The sequence below is a fragment of the Poecilia reticulata genome, chromosome 7 (genome assembly GCF_904066995.2).
Source record: "Poecilia reticulata chromosome 7, P_reticulata-male-v2, whole genome shotgun sequence".
Lineage (NCBI taxonomy): Eukaryota > Metazoa > Chordata > Actinopteri > Cyprinodontiformes > Poeciliidae > Poecilia > Poecilia reticulata.
The window spans coordinates 13896656-13914272 of record NC_088836.1 but is presented as its reverse complement, the minus strand read 5'-3'; the positions used below and the strand labels follow the sequence as shown (position 1 = coordinate 13914272).

At 39.3% G+C, this 17617-nt stretch overlaps 1 protein-coding gene across 3 annotated transcripts; it reads left to right on the top strand.

Moving 5' to 3' along the window:
* Positions 1-367: 367 nt before the first annotated feature.
* On the top strand, positions 368-17204 carry ube4b (ubiquitination factor E4B, UFD2 homolog (S. cerevisiae)). Of its 3 annotated transcripts, none has more exons than XM_008413368.3 (29): positions 368-705; positions 2184-2403; positions 3788-3923; positions 4135-4222; positions 4411-4555; positions 4683-4908; positions 5104-5574; positions 6390-6497; positions 7358-7499; positions 7800-7900; positions 8022-8136; positions 9869-9952; positions 10237-10293; positions 10711-10827; positions 11110-11208; positions 11305-11418; positions 11605-11803; positions 11976-12114; positions 12189-12288; positions 12506-12633; positions 12802-12900; positions 13055-13290; positions 13956-14082; positions 14204-14348; positions 14552-14686; positions 14858-15049; positions 15228-15402; positions 16646-16792; positions 16920-17204. In XM_008413368.3, exons 1-29 carry the CDS (start codon positions 682-684, stop codon positions 16982-16984), a joined length of 4134 nt encoding a protein of 1377 aa, XP_008411590.2. In that variant the 5' UTR covers positions 368-681; the 3' UTR covers positions 16985-17204. The 3 variants fall into 3 exon arrangements, with proteins under 3 accessions (XP_008411590.2, XP_081465068.1, XP_008411591.2); XM_081608942.1 differs by having other exon boundaries at positions 5104-5598; positions 6321-6497; XM_008413369.3 differs by lacking the exons at positions 5104-5574; positions 6390-6497 and having other exon boundaries at positions 369-705.
* Positions 17205-17617: the final 413 nt, after the last annotated feature.

Here is a 17617-nt window from a genome sequence, read left to right as displayed (position 1 = left end):
AAACCAAAATTACTTTTTTTTAATTTATTACCCAGGATTATTGCCCAAATCCTCTCTCGTTTAAAAATCTTGGTTAAAAGTTTTCATTTGAAAATCTGCGCGAAAGCTTTAAGTGTCTTGCTATTGTTCATAACTCAAGACGAAATCTACGTAAAACAAAAAGAAAACGGCGATGCAAACTTAATGTTTATAGAGGAACGATTCTGCCATAACTAAGAATGCACATCGAAATACACAAATTATCAGTAGATTTCTAGATTAAAATACATTAAAGTACTAGATTGATCCTCCATAAGTGCTCAGTTCGCCTCTGCCCAAACAATATTTTCGACGCAGTGACGCAACACTCTTCCTGAGCTCTCTGAGGTCACGTGACGTGGAGTAGAGCCAAAATGGCCGCTGTTGTATTTTGACGTATATAATAGCTAGCTACTTTTCTTTTTGTTTGATTATCGGTAGAAAATCTACCAAACGAGAGACGCTTTGAAAGATCCGCATCTCGCCATCTACCATATATCGGTGTCCTAGTTTTTACCTTGGCGACAATCAAGACTGACACCTATTCGTTTAACGTGTTAAACTATGCATATTCAGTTCTAATCGAAGCTAGCTAGCTAGCTGGCTCTGGCTGGCACTCCGAAGCAACTGAAAGTGAAATAGCTAGCTGGCTTAGCTGCCAGGATGGAGGAGTTGAGCGCAGACGAGGTAAGGTGACAATGGATGAATGCACTGAATATATATGGAGCGAAGCTTCACTACAATGATGTTGTTATTTCCAGTCTTAACATTTCATCTCGCAAGTTTTTAGGAGTTGTAGAGCGAGCCTGGTTGCTACAAAAGGTAACAGAGATGTTAGCTTAACGTCAAAGGAAGGAATCACTCGCTCAGTTGATTCTACAGTTCTTTTATTAGAAAGACAGTTACGTCCGAGTTGAACATCTCGGTTACTGATTTTTTTTTTTTAAATAAAGTAAATTCATAATTGAAATATTATGTAGAATAAATCAGTGGAGAGTCGTGTAACTGCCTGTGCCGTGTCATTTAGCAGGAGCACAGTGCTAACTGGTTAATGTTAGCTCACAAGCTGTGCTTAACGGTGTTTTTAAAAAAATTATAATTTTTTTAATAAACTCAGCGAAAGACTTATTTATACAACTGGTCATTTTCACTTGTAGCACGGATACTTTTTTAGTTTTAAGTTCGTGTTGTTTCACGTCTTCTAATGGGAAAATATCTTACTGCTGCTAGCATTGACTTGCTAACAGTGTTTGCGAAACGACTCAGCAGAAAGGGGCAAACAAACATAAAAACAGTGGACCACCATGGTAGAGTTGACGGGCCCTTAGACCTCAGACAAAACATACACTGCTTTTTCTAACCTCAGTTTACTATACAGAAAATATACTGTCATCCTCTTAGCTCCAAGTTCTGACTCTGTTTAAAATGTTGCACATTTTAAGCATTTTTAGGCTTAAAAAATGATAAGAGAATTACATTTATTGTAAATACCTTAAAATATAGTAATAGTTTCATTCCAGTCCAACACAACCAGCCTCAGTTTACACAGTGGATGTCTGAAAAATATAGGTTTCCTATAATTTCATCTGATAATTTCTCAAGTTTAGGTACATTTGGAAAAAATGAAAACAATTGCAATGTTTGGTATTATTACACCTTCCAGTAAGATAAAAACAAGATTCATACTACATAAAATCTACTAAGTTGTCACTTTTAAATCTTCTGCAGGAATCGGTGCATGTTAAGTGCAAATATCTGCTGAAATGGTTTGGTTAAGGAGTACTGCTGCACTTTAGGTTTTCTTCATCCTGAATTTCCTCATTGCCTAACCATTACCTTATAGTACCCACTGTCAAGAGGTTTGAAGATAAAAACTTGATTATTGTCATTACTTACAGGCCAAATGGCAAGGGCATTGCTCAATTGCCCCACAACCTTGGGCATTTTGCCTATCTTATTACTCCCTTTACAACCACTTGACAAAAATAAAATCTTATCTCTTCAACTTCACATAGCTTATACCTTATACCCTATAATAATCACGAATAGGCAGTAATACTGTGCAATTACTCAGAAACTGCCTGTAAATATTTCAGCTGGCTGGATATTTGTGTATATCTGCTTCACTTTCTCTGAATTTATAATTTTTATTTTTTTCATTAAAGATTCGCAGAAGGCGGCTGGCACGGCTAGCAGGAGGACAGACATCACAACCCAGCACCCCCCTAAGTACCCCTCTCACGTCCCCACAGAGAGAGACTCCACCTGGACCCCTCCCTGGCCCCTCAGGTGTCTCACCCCAACCTGTACCACCAGCTGCCTCTCAATCATTGGGTCTCAATGTCCACAGTGGTACCCCTGCCACATCCCCTATGGGCACCTCTGGTGAGTAATCACAGTTTATTGGTTATGGCTGCGCTCAGGCATTTTATTCTGATGACTTTAACTGCCAGAAGTGTTTTGGGTTAAACATTGTCATCTCACAGTTATATGTGTAGCACCATATTTTGTGAACTTTTGCTCAACCCCTGTACTTGTCTGCAATTAGCCTGGGTGGTATATTTTCTGTAAGCCACACAAGATAAAAACTTGTTGTCTGAGCAAAATTTCTGTAAGGAGTCTTAATTATTGCAGCCTTTATAAATTTGAGGAATAAAAATGAGAAAAGTGAATAACAACAGGCTTGCTGTGATCACTTTTTATGAGACATAAAGGGCAGACAGGGTAGGGCAGAGGGGAAATTTAGGCTTTTCTCTGTGTTCTGCACTACTATTGCACATGTGGACACATACATTTCCTGACATTTTTTTGGTAGACATTGGTTGTGCTTTCTGCTACCTAAACTTGCTTAAAGGAGCCAATAATGCCTCTTAATGCACATTTCATTTTTACTTTTCTACTTGGCTATTGGATAAGCTTCCAAGGGATGTGGCTTAAATGATTAAATAAATATTTTCAATATAATTCTAGCCTCCTAGCAACCATTACATTTCTTTAGGGTAATTCTGACCTATAATCATGTTGCACACAGAGCAAATCTTAAAAGCAAAGTAGCAAACATGCGCAGTACTTGTGGTTTCAGAGTTGGCTAACTTTCAGCTGCTTTGCTTTTCATACACTTACACTTTTAGTCTTCCCCAACTGATCAAGGACAGAATACTCCTGTCTTTTTCTTTCTTCGCTTCTTAGGCGTATGGCTTTAAAAAAAAATGTTCAGGCTACTGACACACATTTTGTTGTGCCTAAATTTACAGTTAGGTCCAAAATTATTCATACGCCTGGAAGAATCATGTAAAGGAATCTGTAAAATGTTGTTTATGTTTTTGTTTTGATTGAGAAAATGTAAATTTCATGTTGGCCCAGCCAAGGGCGCCTAACCTCAGTCTGTGGGGAGAGCTGAGGATTAGGGAAACGGCAATGAGGCATTCTGACCTCAATGACTTGGAGTTCAACACCAAAGGCTAAATTGTCAAAATACCACTGGAAACCTGCAATTATAAAAAGGAATTCATTGCCAACAAAGATTTTTTTTTGGTTGATTTAATAATAATTTTTGACACCTTTTTGCTTTTTCTCGATCAAATATAAATAAAGCTGAATTACAGCTGTCAAAACTAGTGCTCCTTTTACATTATCTTTTGAGAGATACCGGCTTCATTTTCTGCCAGAAGTAAACTCATTGGTTGAATTCTGATTTTTAAAATTAAATGTGGCAGATATATTAATAATTATGGGCTTTTTTTTTTTTTTTTGACTAATGTTCCTGCAGGGGTGGCATATGGTAGTCAGAGCAGCGAAGGTGTAAGCTCCCTCTCCAGCTCCCCCTCCAACAGCCTCGAGACACAGTCTCAGAGTTTGTCTCGATCGCAGAGCATGGACATTGACCCTGCCTCCTGTGAAAAGAGGTAAAGTTGTTTTTTAATTTTTTTATTGACCTTCTCTACATTATTCCCGTAAGATACTGTTTGTTGATGATATAAGAAGTGGCTGTAAAAATGTTGTATTAATCATCTGGAAAAGAAATGAGAATGTTTGGGATAAACTAATTGGCTCAAAATATTTACATGACATTCAGAAGCCTGAGTTTTAACGCATTTGGCCTTTCCTTTTCTTCAGCATGTCCCAGGTGGATGTGGACTCAGGGATTGAGAACATGGAGGTGGAGGACAGCGATCGCAGGGAGAAGAGAAACTTGACTGAAAAGGTAAAGGGGTTGCATTAATCAAAAAATCTGGCTTTAGCGTAACATTATTGTTTAGACCTTCAGGTTAAACACAGTTGTTTACTTTTCTTTGTTTCACTTTTGGTTACTTTGATTCCTGGAAGCATATCTGTCACCTGATCAACCAGAGCGGTTCTAGTCAGTGAAAAAGCTTTCCCCTGCTTTTTCAGGAAACCTCTGCAAACTCTGACGTCTCTGAAGATCAGGCTCTGCACTTGATTTGTAAGATCCTCCGCGTATCGTGGAAGGAGCAGGACAGAGATGTCATCTTTCTCCCGTCTCTAGCTGCAGATTTTCACCGGAACCCTAAAGATGGTATTTTTCTGACCCGTCTCTGTGTGCTCCCATTACAACTGCAGTTACTTTATTGTAAATTAAAAACAGCTACTTGTTATTTCTACCTTTAATAAGCTGTTTGTTGCACTTTTTGTGAATCTTGCAGTGTACTCTGACTTCAAAGACCTCATCAGCCAGATCCTGATGGAAGTCTTAATGATGTCATCCCAGTCAAATGTCCACAACCCGTTCGCCAGCTTGACCGCCACCTCTCAGCCCATTGCGGCAGCGAAATCCTCCGACCACCGGCTGACGCTGGTGCAGCCCTCCAGCCAAGGCGGCAGCCCGATGGGCCCCAGTGCTGGGTCTTTTGGAGCCAGCTCTCTGTCCAGGTAAATACCCAGACTCACAGTTTTTAGCACATGAACTGTGTATATTCCAGAAACGCAACTAGATTGTTGATTCTTTTTTTTTTTTTTTTCATGAAGTTCCTTTGTGGATTTTCTTGTCATTTTTTTTCTGCCCTGGTTTCATTGTCAACAGAGCCTTTTTGCCAATGATGATCTTGTTATCAATGCTATCCACAGTTTGTATGGGTGCGATAGTCCTCATCCAATGGCGTTGAATGCAGCAGAGAGGACTTGCCCATCTCTCTCTACCCCCACTGCACCTGCTCCACCCTCTACGCCACAGTTTGTAATTCCCCCCAGCCCACCTGCCACCGCCGGTACCAGGCACTCCCTCAATCCGTCATCTACCCCCATGCCCATCTCTCAGAGATATCGACCCTACTCTGTCACCACTCCCTGGGTGGCTTCTTCCCCCCTGAGCCCAGTTTACAGAGGATATAGTTTCCCTGGTCCTTCTCCCAGCCCAGCTGCGCCCTCCGTTCCTCCAAACACCCCGGTTCCCGCAACGCCTTTAAGCCCCCAGTCCCTTCTTTTGAGCTCGCCCAGCTCAGGCAACCATCCCCCTTCCCCAACCCTTCCTGTGGTACCTCCTTCTCCCAGACTGAGTTCTCGACAGGCTGCCTTTGCTGCCAGGATCCCATCATCTAGGTATCTCATCTGTCATTTGTATGTGTGTTTGGCGTTATCTAGACAATAAACGCATAAAAAAACAAACACAACTTTTTTGTTTTGCGAATCCCACAGTTTTATGTTAGACATGGGATGTGTTAATCTATAAGTTGGGCCGACTTTCTTTTCTCTCTTCTCAGCTTGCTTTGTTACTTTTCACTCAGACAAATCACTGATTTAGTTGAAGATTTTTACTGCTACTCTATAAATCGGTGAACAACTTAGAGATTTGTTAGTCACTAATGGGAAAGAGCTAGGTAATAAAAGTTACTGGGTCCAGCAAGCAAATGTTATGCTAAAAATGTTGGGACCATTGTCATTACACACACATTCCATTTTTAATTTTAATGCAATTATTTTTAAATATAGGCTGCACAAACAGCTTGTTTAGAGGGAGGTGGACATAAAATCAGACAGGAGTTTAATGCAATAAGGGTTCCTGACCGTTTTGCATATAAATTCTGTCTGACTCTTGGAATTGGATCTGATGAATCCATTTCTAAATGTGTCTAAAGTTTTTAAGTGGGATCTAGCTAAAGTGTCCATGTCTCACTATAGTGGCTCGTGTCCTGGCTTCTGGGGGTGGCTGTCTTATTGTGTTAAAGCTGCACTTTGAAAAGCTTAAATATTTAAAAATATTACAAGTACACATCCATAGTAGGGCTTGCAAAGCTGTACCGTTTTCTTTGTCCTACTTTCCTCCATGTCTCCATGTTCCAAATTAGTTTTTTTTTTCTCTCTCTTCCTGTCCATACATTCTTTCTCTCACCTCTTCCCTTTTCTCGTCCTGTCAGCCCCTTGTCGTTCCTGTTTTTTGCTCTTTCTGACATGTCTCAAGACAGCAGTGATGAAGAGTCTGAGGAGGAGGAGGAGGATTTTGCACAGGTTCAGTTTGGGTCCAGGTACACCAATGCTTGGCGTGTGTTGACGCGTGTGTGTGCACGCTTGCACAGGGATGTGCTCACTGCATGGTCCATCCGGTGGTTCTGGCAGGTTTACCACTAGGGTTGTGCAAATATACGAGCCAGAACACAGAAACTGATGGTCGTCCAGCTGTTAGATGGTTCATTAAACGTTTCTTTATATGTAGGTGGTAAATATTAAAGAACATCTCAGGTGGGATTAGATGGAAAACCTTCTTCTGATTTTGACATTTTTGTGGCTTATTGTGCCGTTTTGCTTTGTTGCAGCTTTGGCTAATAGATATAAATAGTTTGTCAGTAACAGTTGGCATCCCTGAACTGCTAACATTTGTTCTTAGGTTTTGCACATTATAACCTGACAAAGCTGTGTTGTTTTAGGGTATTATTATCATTTATTATATTTGAGATCAGTGGTGATTTATTGACGCATTGCATGTTTATAACCAAGTTTCATATAATGCATACTAGGCTTTGAAGCCACTCGTACCATGTTGCAGCTGACCACTAACAGCAGTTTGAGCTTTTGTCTCTACATTGTTTTAGTAAATGCCTAAATGAAATGAAATGACATGAGACTTGGATGAAGGTGAGTTTTGCCTGCAAGGATTTTTTGCAAACAATTTAATAATTTTAACTCTTCTAAGCCCTTTTTGTCCCTCTTTGAGAACCCCGGTGAGACTTACGATGCTATTTAATAAGCTTGTTTCCTCGTAGGATCCTTCAGAGTTTTGCGTTTGTTGACATGATGGTTTGAATTGATGGAACTTCTCCCGAACACAGCAGGGTTTTCTTCTGTTCTCTAACAATCTTCTCTCTGTGTTTCATGTCTCTGTTTGTAGTCTGGGTGCCTGTGGAGGGGGGATGTCATGCGATTCAGCCAGCGACCGTTTCACCATTGAAGCATGCAAAGAGACAGAGATGCTGAACTACCTCATTGAGCGTTTTGACAGCGTTGGCATGGAGGAGAGGAAAGCTCCCAAGGTAGGCGACTGTCTGCAAAAGGAGATTCCTCATATTTGTGTCTTTATCTCCAGATGAGTAAGAAAACTGACTTAAGAGGATGAATTAAAACATTGTTTATGTTTTAATTCATGCTGTCACACTTTTTCCTGAATAAGCGTGACATAACGACTAACGCTATAGTTTTATTTCTGATGAGCTCCAGTCTTGTTCGAAAGAACATTGTTTAAAAATGTATTTTCTTGATTTGATTCTGTGAAATCCATCTTCTTGTTCCCATTTTAAAACCAGGGAAATAATTTATCTCGTTTATTTTCCCAGATGTGCAGCCAACCAAATGTCAGCCAGCTTCTCAGTAACATTCGCTCTCAGTGCATCTCCCATGTTGCCCTTGTCCTGCAGGGTGCTCTGACTCAGCCTCGGTGAGTGAAACCATTCACTTTTTTTCCATTTCAGCTATTTATTTTGTCTCCATAGCAACTGCTCTATCTCCTTGCATCCAGAGAAGGTTAATTATCTTTTGTCTCCTCTAACTGCGCGTAGGAGCCCCCTCCAACAGTCTCTGCTGGTACCTTACATGCTGTGTCGGAACCTTCCATATGGCTTTATTCAGGAGCTGGTGCGCATCACCCATCAGGAAGAAGAAGTGTTCAAACAGGTGGGGAGCACGGCCTTCTGTGTTCAGTGACCAGTTTGCCATTTTATTTCAGACACTCTGGCAGAATCACGAGTTATAGTTTTACCGTGTAACCTCTGAATACAAATTTAATCAGTTCCAATATGCAGTTTACATCCAAAACATATTTTTTGAGACGCTGTTCTCCACTGAAACTTAAATAATTGATACCCAGCGCTACAGTAAAACATGCCCGGCAGTCAAAATCATAGTCATTTTCAATTTTTCCGATATTACTCCTTTGCTGGGAGTCTTCAAAGCATGAATCATAACATATAAACTTTTTCATGATTTTTGGAAGGACACAAAAAAAAAAGAAACACAAATGATTCATTATTATTGAAGGAAAGACATCATGGTGGACTTTTGCTTTCTATCCAAGAAGATTCTGCTCCAGGCCCAAAACGTATGGAAACTTTGGCAACAGTGGCTTTCCATATTAACTGGTCAGTGCGGAAGGCAATAATGCAATTTTTGCTGGTGTAGAAATTGCATTATTTTCTCCTGGGTTGCAATCAGCGTGAAAGCACATTGACACTTTGAGATGATTTGTAGAAATTTGATTACTTTATAACTGCAGAGATTTATGCTACCCAAAATAGTTGAGTAAACTGCATTATGAATAAAATATTCAGGTGTTTGTATTTGGAGGTTCCACTGTATTTCTGAAAATGACAGCTTTTTATTTTTGCATGTGGAGGTCCCTCCTTTTTGTTTCTGCTGTCTCCCAGACACTCTGGGATCAGAGCAGATCACATATAATCTGATACAGTGAAATATCTCTGTAAAGTGTTGAGTGACTTTAGTCGCTAAACTGTAACGCTGATGGGAGAGTCTGAGATTAATGCTGTATCGGTGTGATTCCACTTCGTTTTATTCGCAGTCTGGTCTCTTCGGTTGCTGTGTGTGTGTTGACGCTTCTCGGCATTCTTCTAGAGTTTGAAAGTTGTACTTGCAAGCAATAACAACTGTTCCTGCTGTATAGCTTAAATGGACTCTATTTCAACTCCAAAGTGTCTTAATATTTTTAAAGTAGCAACTGTATTTTAACTAACCAGCCTGGTTCTGGAAAATCTGACAGTGTAAAATATAAAGTTCTGGGAAATTAAGTCTAACTCCTTCACTTTGGCAGCTATAGTGATTCCTGAAACATGTTGCAAAATAAATACTTGACGATAAATCATCTACTGGAATTACATTATTACACAAAAAACTAGTGATTACTTTATGTCTTCATGGATTGTGTCTTTCATTAATAAACTACTAAGAAAGCATAAATCACATTAAAGATGAAATATTGAATGACAATGGTCATCATATATCAGAGAGATAGAAAAATTTAGGTTATTCATGATTAATATTTTCGTAGCAGTATTCAGCATTAATATCACCATTAGATGTTTTACTCATCTTGAACAGTAAATGATTTTTTTTTTTTTTTTACAAACTCTTATTAAAATTATAAATAAGCTTTAAGTCCTTAATGACGCTGAGAGGAAAGTCAGATCCCCACAATACCATATTTTGTGTTTTACATTTGAATTAACAATGCAGAATGATTTCATTCTGTTTCATAGTTTTACTTTATGTTAATAAATGTAAATTATGAGAGAATCTTCTGAACGTCTCTGAAGCCAACAACAGAAATGCAAATGTCAAAGTCCTAAAAGTTGTGGTACTAATTAACACCAGCATTTCCAAACATGTCTTCCAGATCTTCATTCCCATTCTCCATGGGCTCGCTCTGGCAGTGAAAGAATGTTCCTTTGACAGCGACAACTTTAAATTCCCCCTCATGGTAAGAAGACAGAAGTCTGCAGAGCGGAAAGGGAGAAATGTCAAAGACTTTGAAAGAACAATTGGCAGCAAAGAGAGAAGAAGCCACACAAAAAAGCCTGAGTGACAGCTTTTCTACTTGACAGATAATTTTATGTCATCTAGATGAAATAATGAAATGTCCTTTCACGGCCTTCGCCTTGTGCTGCTGAAATGTTGATATTTACTGCCAGATGACAAATACTTAATGCTAAAGTTGTTTAATATTTCTTTTTAAGAAGTCAAAGATTGCTTATTTTTTTACAGGCATTAGCTGAGCTTTGTGAAATTAAGTTTGGAAAGACTCATCCCGTGTGCAACTTGGTGAGTATAAGTATGATTTTTCAGAGCTATGAGATTTTCTTTGTTTGGTTGTTTTGTGTATGTGCATTTAATTTAATAACTATAAATGTTTTTTCTATTGCAATTAAATATGTAGAAGTAATTTGAAACCCTCTCTTGATACTTTTTTTTTCTATGACTAAAGTTATCAAGTTATTTTTAAAATGAACAATATAAATGAAAAATGCTAATCAATTTAATTTTTGATTCTTGGTTTTTAATTTTATAAATTTTTTATTTATTAACCCACAATGCACAATTAAATACTGTAAAGGGAATTAGTACTACTATTACTACTAATAATAATACCCAGAAAACTCTTGGTTGAAAAAAGCCCAGAGTTTGTTGTTTATTATTTAGTGTAACATATAAATTTGTCACTCCTCTTCTTCTGTGTAGGCAACATCACTTCCTCTGTGGTGTCCCAAATCTCTGAGCCCTGGTTGTGGCAGAGAAATTCAGAGATTATCCTACCTTGGGGCGTTCTTTAGCCTTTCAGTATTTGCAGAGGATGATGTAAGTTGCACATTAAACTTGTATAATTTCACCACAATGTATCAAAAGTCTAATAATCGCAATAGCACTGTACTCGATATCCTCCCCGCGAATACAGAATAAATATTTAGGTATTTATGTACCATGCACTGAGGCTCGGATGCTTGCAATATATATATATATATATATATATATTTTTTTTTATTATTTTATTTTATTTTTTTTTTATTTTATTTTTTTTATTTTTTTTTGCCATCATTTCCTTTGGGACTTTGAGCAAAAATTGCTTGTTCTCTTGTTTAGACCAAAGTAGGGGACAAGTATTTCTCTGGCCCAGCCATCACCATGGAGAACACCCGAGTTGTCAGCCAGTCATTGCAGCACTATCTGGAGTCAGCGAGGGTGAGCCTTCACATGTTTTTGTTTAATTTATTGTTTGTTTGTTTTTTTTACTTTTACTTAACTTAATCTCTTATCATAATTAATTTCCTTCATCAGGGTGACCTTTTCAAAGTTCTCCATAATATTCTGCTGAACGGAGAAACGCGCGAGTTAGCTCTCAACTACATGGCAGCTCTAGTCAACTACAATGTGAAGAAAGCTCAGATGCAGGTACTCAGCGCTCATCCTTTATTCATACAACAGCAGCTTGAACATGATATTTGAGTTTCTGATTGTGTCAAAAGAAAAATAAACTGCAAAGATAAAGTTTGCACCCGTAACATGCCTCTCAGTAAAACTCCGGTTTTGACGGAGTTTTACAAATTTGAGCAAAATTTGTCTCTTTCTTTCTCTCAGACCGATGACAAGCTGGTGTCGACAGATGGTTTCATGCTCAACTTCTTGTGGGTGCTGCAGCAGCTGAGCATGAAGATAAAATTGGAGACAGTGGACCCATACTACATTTTCCATCCACGGTGTCGCCTTGTTGTCAGCCTGGAGGAGACTCGTCTTAAAGCCACAATGGAGGAGCTGAAGAGCTGGATGGCTGAGCTGCGTAAGTAGAGAAAAAGGAGAAAATACTTTTAGCGTGGATTGTCAAACCCCAAAGTAAATAAAATAAGTACAACCTTCTGTTCTTTATTTAGGATGCAGAGATTATTCCTTTGGCTGAAAAAGAATGTAAATAAGTATAATGTTTTTTTTTTTGTCTGTGTGAACATCATCAGATGAGGATCCCTCAAAGTTTTCAGAGCCCAAGTTCCCCACCGAGTGTTTTTTCTTGACACTTCACACTCATCACTTGTCCATCCTGCCATGCTGTCGGCGCTACATCCGCAGATTGCGCGCCATCCGTGAACTCAACAGGTAGTTCGTACACGGCGAACGGTTATAACTTATTCATCCAGTGAGTTATTTATAACCTCGTTTCACATTTTTAGGACTGTAGAGGAGCTGAAAAACAGTGAGGGCCAATGGAAAGACTCTCCCTTGGCTAGTCGGCACAGAGAAATGCTGAAACGATGTAAAACCCAGCTCAAGGTCAGTCCTGGTAGATTCTCTTACCGTCTGTCTGCTATATACTGATCCAATCCTCGAGACCGGCTTAAAGGCACAGACACGCCCAGGGTTGTCTGCTGTCAGAATTGACTCCGTTTGGACACTCGTTCCGTGTGCTGAAAAGCTGAAAAACAAGCGATTATGCAAGGGAACGTATTTCCTGAGACATGATGCTTATCATGTGTGACTGTCCTGTCAGAAACTGGTGCGAGCCAAAGCGTGCGCTGACGTGGGCCTTCTGGACGAGAACCTGCTGCGCAGATGTCTGCAGTTTTACAGCACAGTCATTCAGCTCATACTTCGCATGGTGGATCCGGTCTACCCCAAGTGAGTCGGCATACCACGAACTGACCATGCTGCTGTTTGGCATGATGCTAACAGAAAAAGAACAACTGTTTTTATCGTGGTTGTTGTTTTTTTTTGTTTTTTTTTTCTGTCTCTCATGCCGTTCTTCAAAAATAAACTTTACGCCACAAAATGTTCTCCTTTTTTCAGCATTACCCTTCCTTTGAACCCTGAGATTCCCAAAAGCTTTGCTGCTCTGCCGGAGTTTTACGTTGAAGACGTGGCAGAGTTTCTGCTTTTTGTCGTGCAGTAAGTCCTTCACATGTTTAAGACGTAATAAAACTGGATGAAATCATTTTATTTCCATTGCAAAGTTTTATTGCACCTGTGTGAATAATTAGCATTTTTCACCATGTGGTACTTTAGAGAATTCCCTTCTTTACTGCCTCTTTATTCCTTGCAGGTACTCTCCCCAGGTTCTGTATGAGCCGTGTGTCCAGGATGTTGTCACCTTCTTGGTAGTGTTCATCTGCAGTCAGCACTACATCAGGAACCCCTACCTAATAGCCAAGTTGGTGGAAGTGCTGTTTGTCACCAACCCTGCTGTACAGCCTCGCACTCAGAGATTCTCTGAAATGATGGAGAACCACCCGTTGTCCATCAAACACCTGGTCCCTGCTCTCATGAAGTTTTACACTGGTGGGTCTGATCCGCTGTACATTGAAGCTGTCTGCTTTTGACTGAAGAGTTTCCTCATTTGTGTGCTCCTATATTTAGTGTTGTCACTAATCCTACTTTTGCAATATCTGTATCTGTTTACAGTGATTGCAGCAATACACTTTTAGGTTATAATGAAGATGGGTTGAGTTGATTTCTGACCTGTGTTTTCTATATCTATAGATTTTAATCTATTCATATTTCTCATCATTAGTCAATATATCAGCTTTGAAAATATTTTAATCAACCTTCTCGCTTAGAACAGTCATTAAATGTTTGTAACATAGATGATCAGTTTTACAAATGGTTTTGCTGCTTAGCTGGACTCTACATTTTCTGCTTGATGTACTTGTCAACTCTGAGTTTTGACATTCCAGCAGGTCGACAACTCTGAACAACCACTTCTACAACTGAATGAGTTTTCTTTTTCCATTTCAATTACAAAATTTAACTTTACTTCTCTTTTGAACTTCTCTATTGTGCATAATCTATTCCTGATTTGTGAGCTTAAATGTTAAAAACAGAGCTGCGTCACAATATTTAGTCAACTGAATCGTGTGTACTTTAAAAGGAAAAAAAAAAAAGAAACTTAAGTCCAGCTTTTGTACAAATGTAGATGTTCCTCTTTGTCCCATTTTTCTCTTTAGACGTTGAGCACACTGGTGCTACCAGCGAGTTCTACGATAAGTTCACTATACGGTACCATATCAGTACCATCTTCAAGAGTCTCTGGCAGAACATTGCCCACCATGGCACCTTCATGGAGGAGTTCAAGTGAGTTTGTCGATTACAAAAATTGACACGTGATGAAAAATAAACAGTTGATGCTCAATTCTGAGACATTTTTTGTGTTTCCGACCTGATTTGCGCTTGTATCTCGTCTCCTCTCCCCCAGCTCTGGCAAGCAGTTTGTGCGCTACATCAACATGCTGATTAACGACACCACCTTCTTGTTAGACGAGAGCCTTGAGTCCCTGAAGCGCATCCATGAAGTTCAGGAAGAGATGAAGAATAAGGAGCAGTGGGATCAGCTGCCCAGAGTCTGTGCTCCATTTTATTATTATTTTTTTTTAATCTATTATTTTTTTTAATCAAGAACTCCCTGCTGTGTTGCAGTAATATTGATGGATTTTTTTCGTACACGTTTATTCTGAGTTTCAAAACATGGCAACAGATTTGCTAAGGCACAGTTTATTCAACGGTTTTTTTTTTTTCTTCTTCTTCTGCTCCTTCAAACTTCCAGGAGCAGCAGCAGAGCCGCCAGTCCCAGCTGACTCAGGATGAGCGAGTGTCTCGCTCTTATCTGGCGCTGGCTACAGAAACGGTTGAAATGTTCCACATCCTAACCAAGCAGGTTCAGAAGCCTTTCCTCAGGCCTGTGAGTGTTGCTGCTTCCTCTGCACGTCCTACAAGATTCACTCCATGCATTAAGTGAAGCTGTTTCCATAAGAAGGAACTAATTGTTTGCAATAAAGTCGAAATCATGAGCCTGACTCGGTGATTTCAAACCATACAATATTTCTGAGCCTGTCCTCTTTTCTTCACACAGGAGCTCGGACCTCGTTTAGCTGCTATGCTGAACTTTAACCTTCAGCAGCTCTGTGGGCCCAAGTGCCGGGACCTGAAGGTGGAGAACCCAGAGAAATACGGCTTTGAGCCCAAAAAGCTCTTAGACCAGCTGACAGACATCTACCTTCAACTGGATTGTGCCCGCTTTGCTAAAGCGATTGCAGATGACCAGGTTGGCACCGACTGCATCAAAGATTTTGATTCAGAGGCTAAATTCATAGTGTTTTATTTGGAAATATTTCTATTGAAAATGTTTACTCTTATACCTGGCAAAGTTGTGGCCCCGCGATAGCTTTTCCTCTTTCACAATGTCATTAGCAAACTGTTGTGGATCTTTGTTTTCTTCGCAGCGATCATACAGCCGGGAGCTTTTTGAAGAGGTTATTTCCAAGATGAGAAAGGCTGGTATTAAGTCCTCTATTGCCATTGAGAAATTCAAGCTGCTATCCGAGAAGGTGGAAGAAATAGTCGCCAAGAACTCCCAGTCAGAGATGGACTACAGCGACGCACCTGATGAGTTCAAAGGTCCGTTTCTCCAATCAGCAAAGCTAATATTTGGGTGTTTAGTAACTGTTACAAAGCAAAATCAGTACTTTATTCTCAGTCTTCTGCATTTTGCGCATGTTCTACAATTATTTCCTTGCTATAAAGAATAAAGTCTGTTTGGACAGAGAATATAGCGTGGATTATATAACTGAAGTTATAAATTCCTACTTCTAAATTGACTCCACCCAAAGAACCACAAATCAAGTTTTATAAGTATAATCTTAGGATTTTTAAAAATATTTAAGGATGTAAAGACGGTTGCAAACTTTATAAAAAATACTATAAAATCAACTGGAAGGATGAATCCTAGATGTTTCAAGACATCAATACATCAAGTAAATGAAGCACAATTTTTAGAATTCTTTTTTTCCAATGTCAAATCTGAGTTGTTCATAAGCAATACATCGTAATATGTAAACGCAGAGTAAAAACTCTGGGATCCATAAATGAACCTTTGCCCTCAGGGGAAACAGCCGCTTCAGCGTGACCCCCAGGTCAGTGTAGACAAGAGAAGGTCTTCATTGAATTCCAGACATTTGTAGCAGGTTATGGCAGCTCATACGGATCATATAGACAGCTTAGAGCAAAGCTATCCTGTAACCACAGACTTAATATAATCCACAAAGAGAATGCGGTCTGCATACCAGCTTTGATTCCCAGATATGCCTGCCAGCCCACCACAGTTGATGGGAGTGTGCTATCCAGGACGCACACTCCCATCAACGACAGCTGTCTGTCGTTACGATATCGCACGCCAGGTTTTTATTTTTGTAACCTACAGGATTCATTCACATGAACAACTCTGTGACATTTCAATATATAGGGGGCACTCATAAGTTTTTATTGGGTCTTTGGTTCATTTGTTTTCTTAGGTTTTCTTATATTACTATTAATGCACCTGTTCAGCTGTTTAGGATGGACTTTTAGGGGGGTAATTTGCACTCAGCATTCATTGTTTTTATATTGAACTATATTTTTTGGTGTTTGGTTAAAACTATGTTTTTGAGAACTGACAACCTGCCTGGTTCTAAACTCCATGCACAGTTTGAACCGGTGAACAAATTTGAAGGCTGTGTGGTGGAAACAAACTAAAAGGCTCTAAACTTTAGAATTAAAAAATTACCAATTTTATGTTGCATTTCAGAATAATAATAAAAAAAGTAATTCAAAAAAGTTTGCTATGTTTTTCTCCTAATCTTGACTTGCATACATACTACCTTAGACCCTCTGATGGACACTCTGATGACCGACCCGGTGATGTTGCCCTCTGGGAACATTATGGACAGATCCATCATCTTGCGCCACCTGCTGAACTCCCCCACTGATCCCTTCAACAGGCAGCCCCTCACAGAGAGCATGCTGGAGTCAGGTAACATCATCTTGATGGGTCTTTGTTGGACGACCAAAAATAGCAAAAACGTTGGAAGGAACAAGTTTTATACTTTTTCAAACTTGTTGACTTGAAGTGTTTGTTTTTATGTTTTTTACTCCTGCAGTGCCTGAGCTGAAGGAGAGAATCCACACCTGGATGAGGGAGAAACAGGGCGCTCGGCCTTTCTAACAAACCCTTCATCTGTGTCTGGCTGCTTTACTGATTTGAAGGGATCTTTCCAAATCATCTGAATTTAATGTCACTACTACCAATGAGAACAACATTTTGAGTGGAGGGGGGGGGGGGAAGGGAAGGATACCTGATTGGATTTTTATTTGCATTTACCCTTTTTGTCTCAAACCATTATCATGGTTCTAAAAACAAAACATAATAAAGTTAAAACTTTTAAGTTTGTCTCTTGAGTTTGTGTGAATTATATCAAGTTAACAGTTTTGCTAGTTTATGTATTACAATTTAGCAGAAATCCGTTTGCAAAAAGCTCATCAATCATCTTTACAGTGGTCGCTCTGATTTTTTTTTTTTTTAAAATGTTTTTTAAATGTCTTGGCTTTATAAAAATCTCGAGTAAGAGCAGAGCCAGCAGAGTGTGAATATTTGTGAACTTGTTTGTGTTCTTCAGCTCATGTTTGTGCTTATGGATGACAAGTGGAGCCATAAAGGATGTAGGCTAATGTAATTTAATCTTCAAAGGAAATGTTATTTCAGTCTTAGATCGTAATAAGCAGGAACTTCAGAAGAAAAAACTGTTTAGTTATATTTTGATGCTGACTTCATTAATCTGATTTACTTGTATGTATTCTG

Bases quoted from the DNA above. Each gene is read 5' to 3' on its own strand.
- ube4b (XM_081608942.1), top strand. From the start codon at position 682: ATGGAGGAGTTGAGCGCAGACGAG. The intron at 13,291-13,955 runs GTGGGTCTGATC...TTTTCTCTTTAG, and splicing joins TCTCATGAAGTTTTACACTG to ACGTTGAGCACACTGGTGCT. The intron at 14,083-14,203 runs GTGAGTTTGTCG...CCTCTCCCCCAG, and splicing joins ACCTTCATGGAGGAGTTCAA to CTCTGGCAAGCAGTTTGTGC.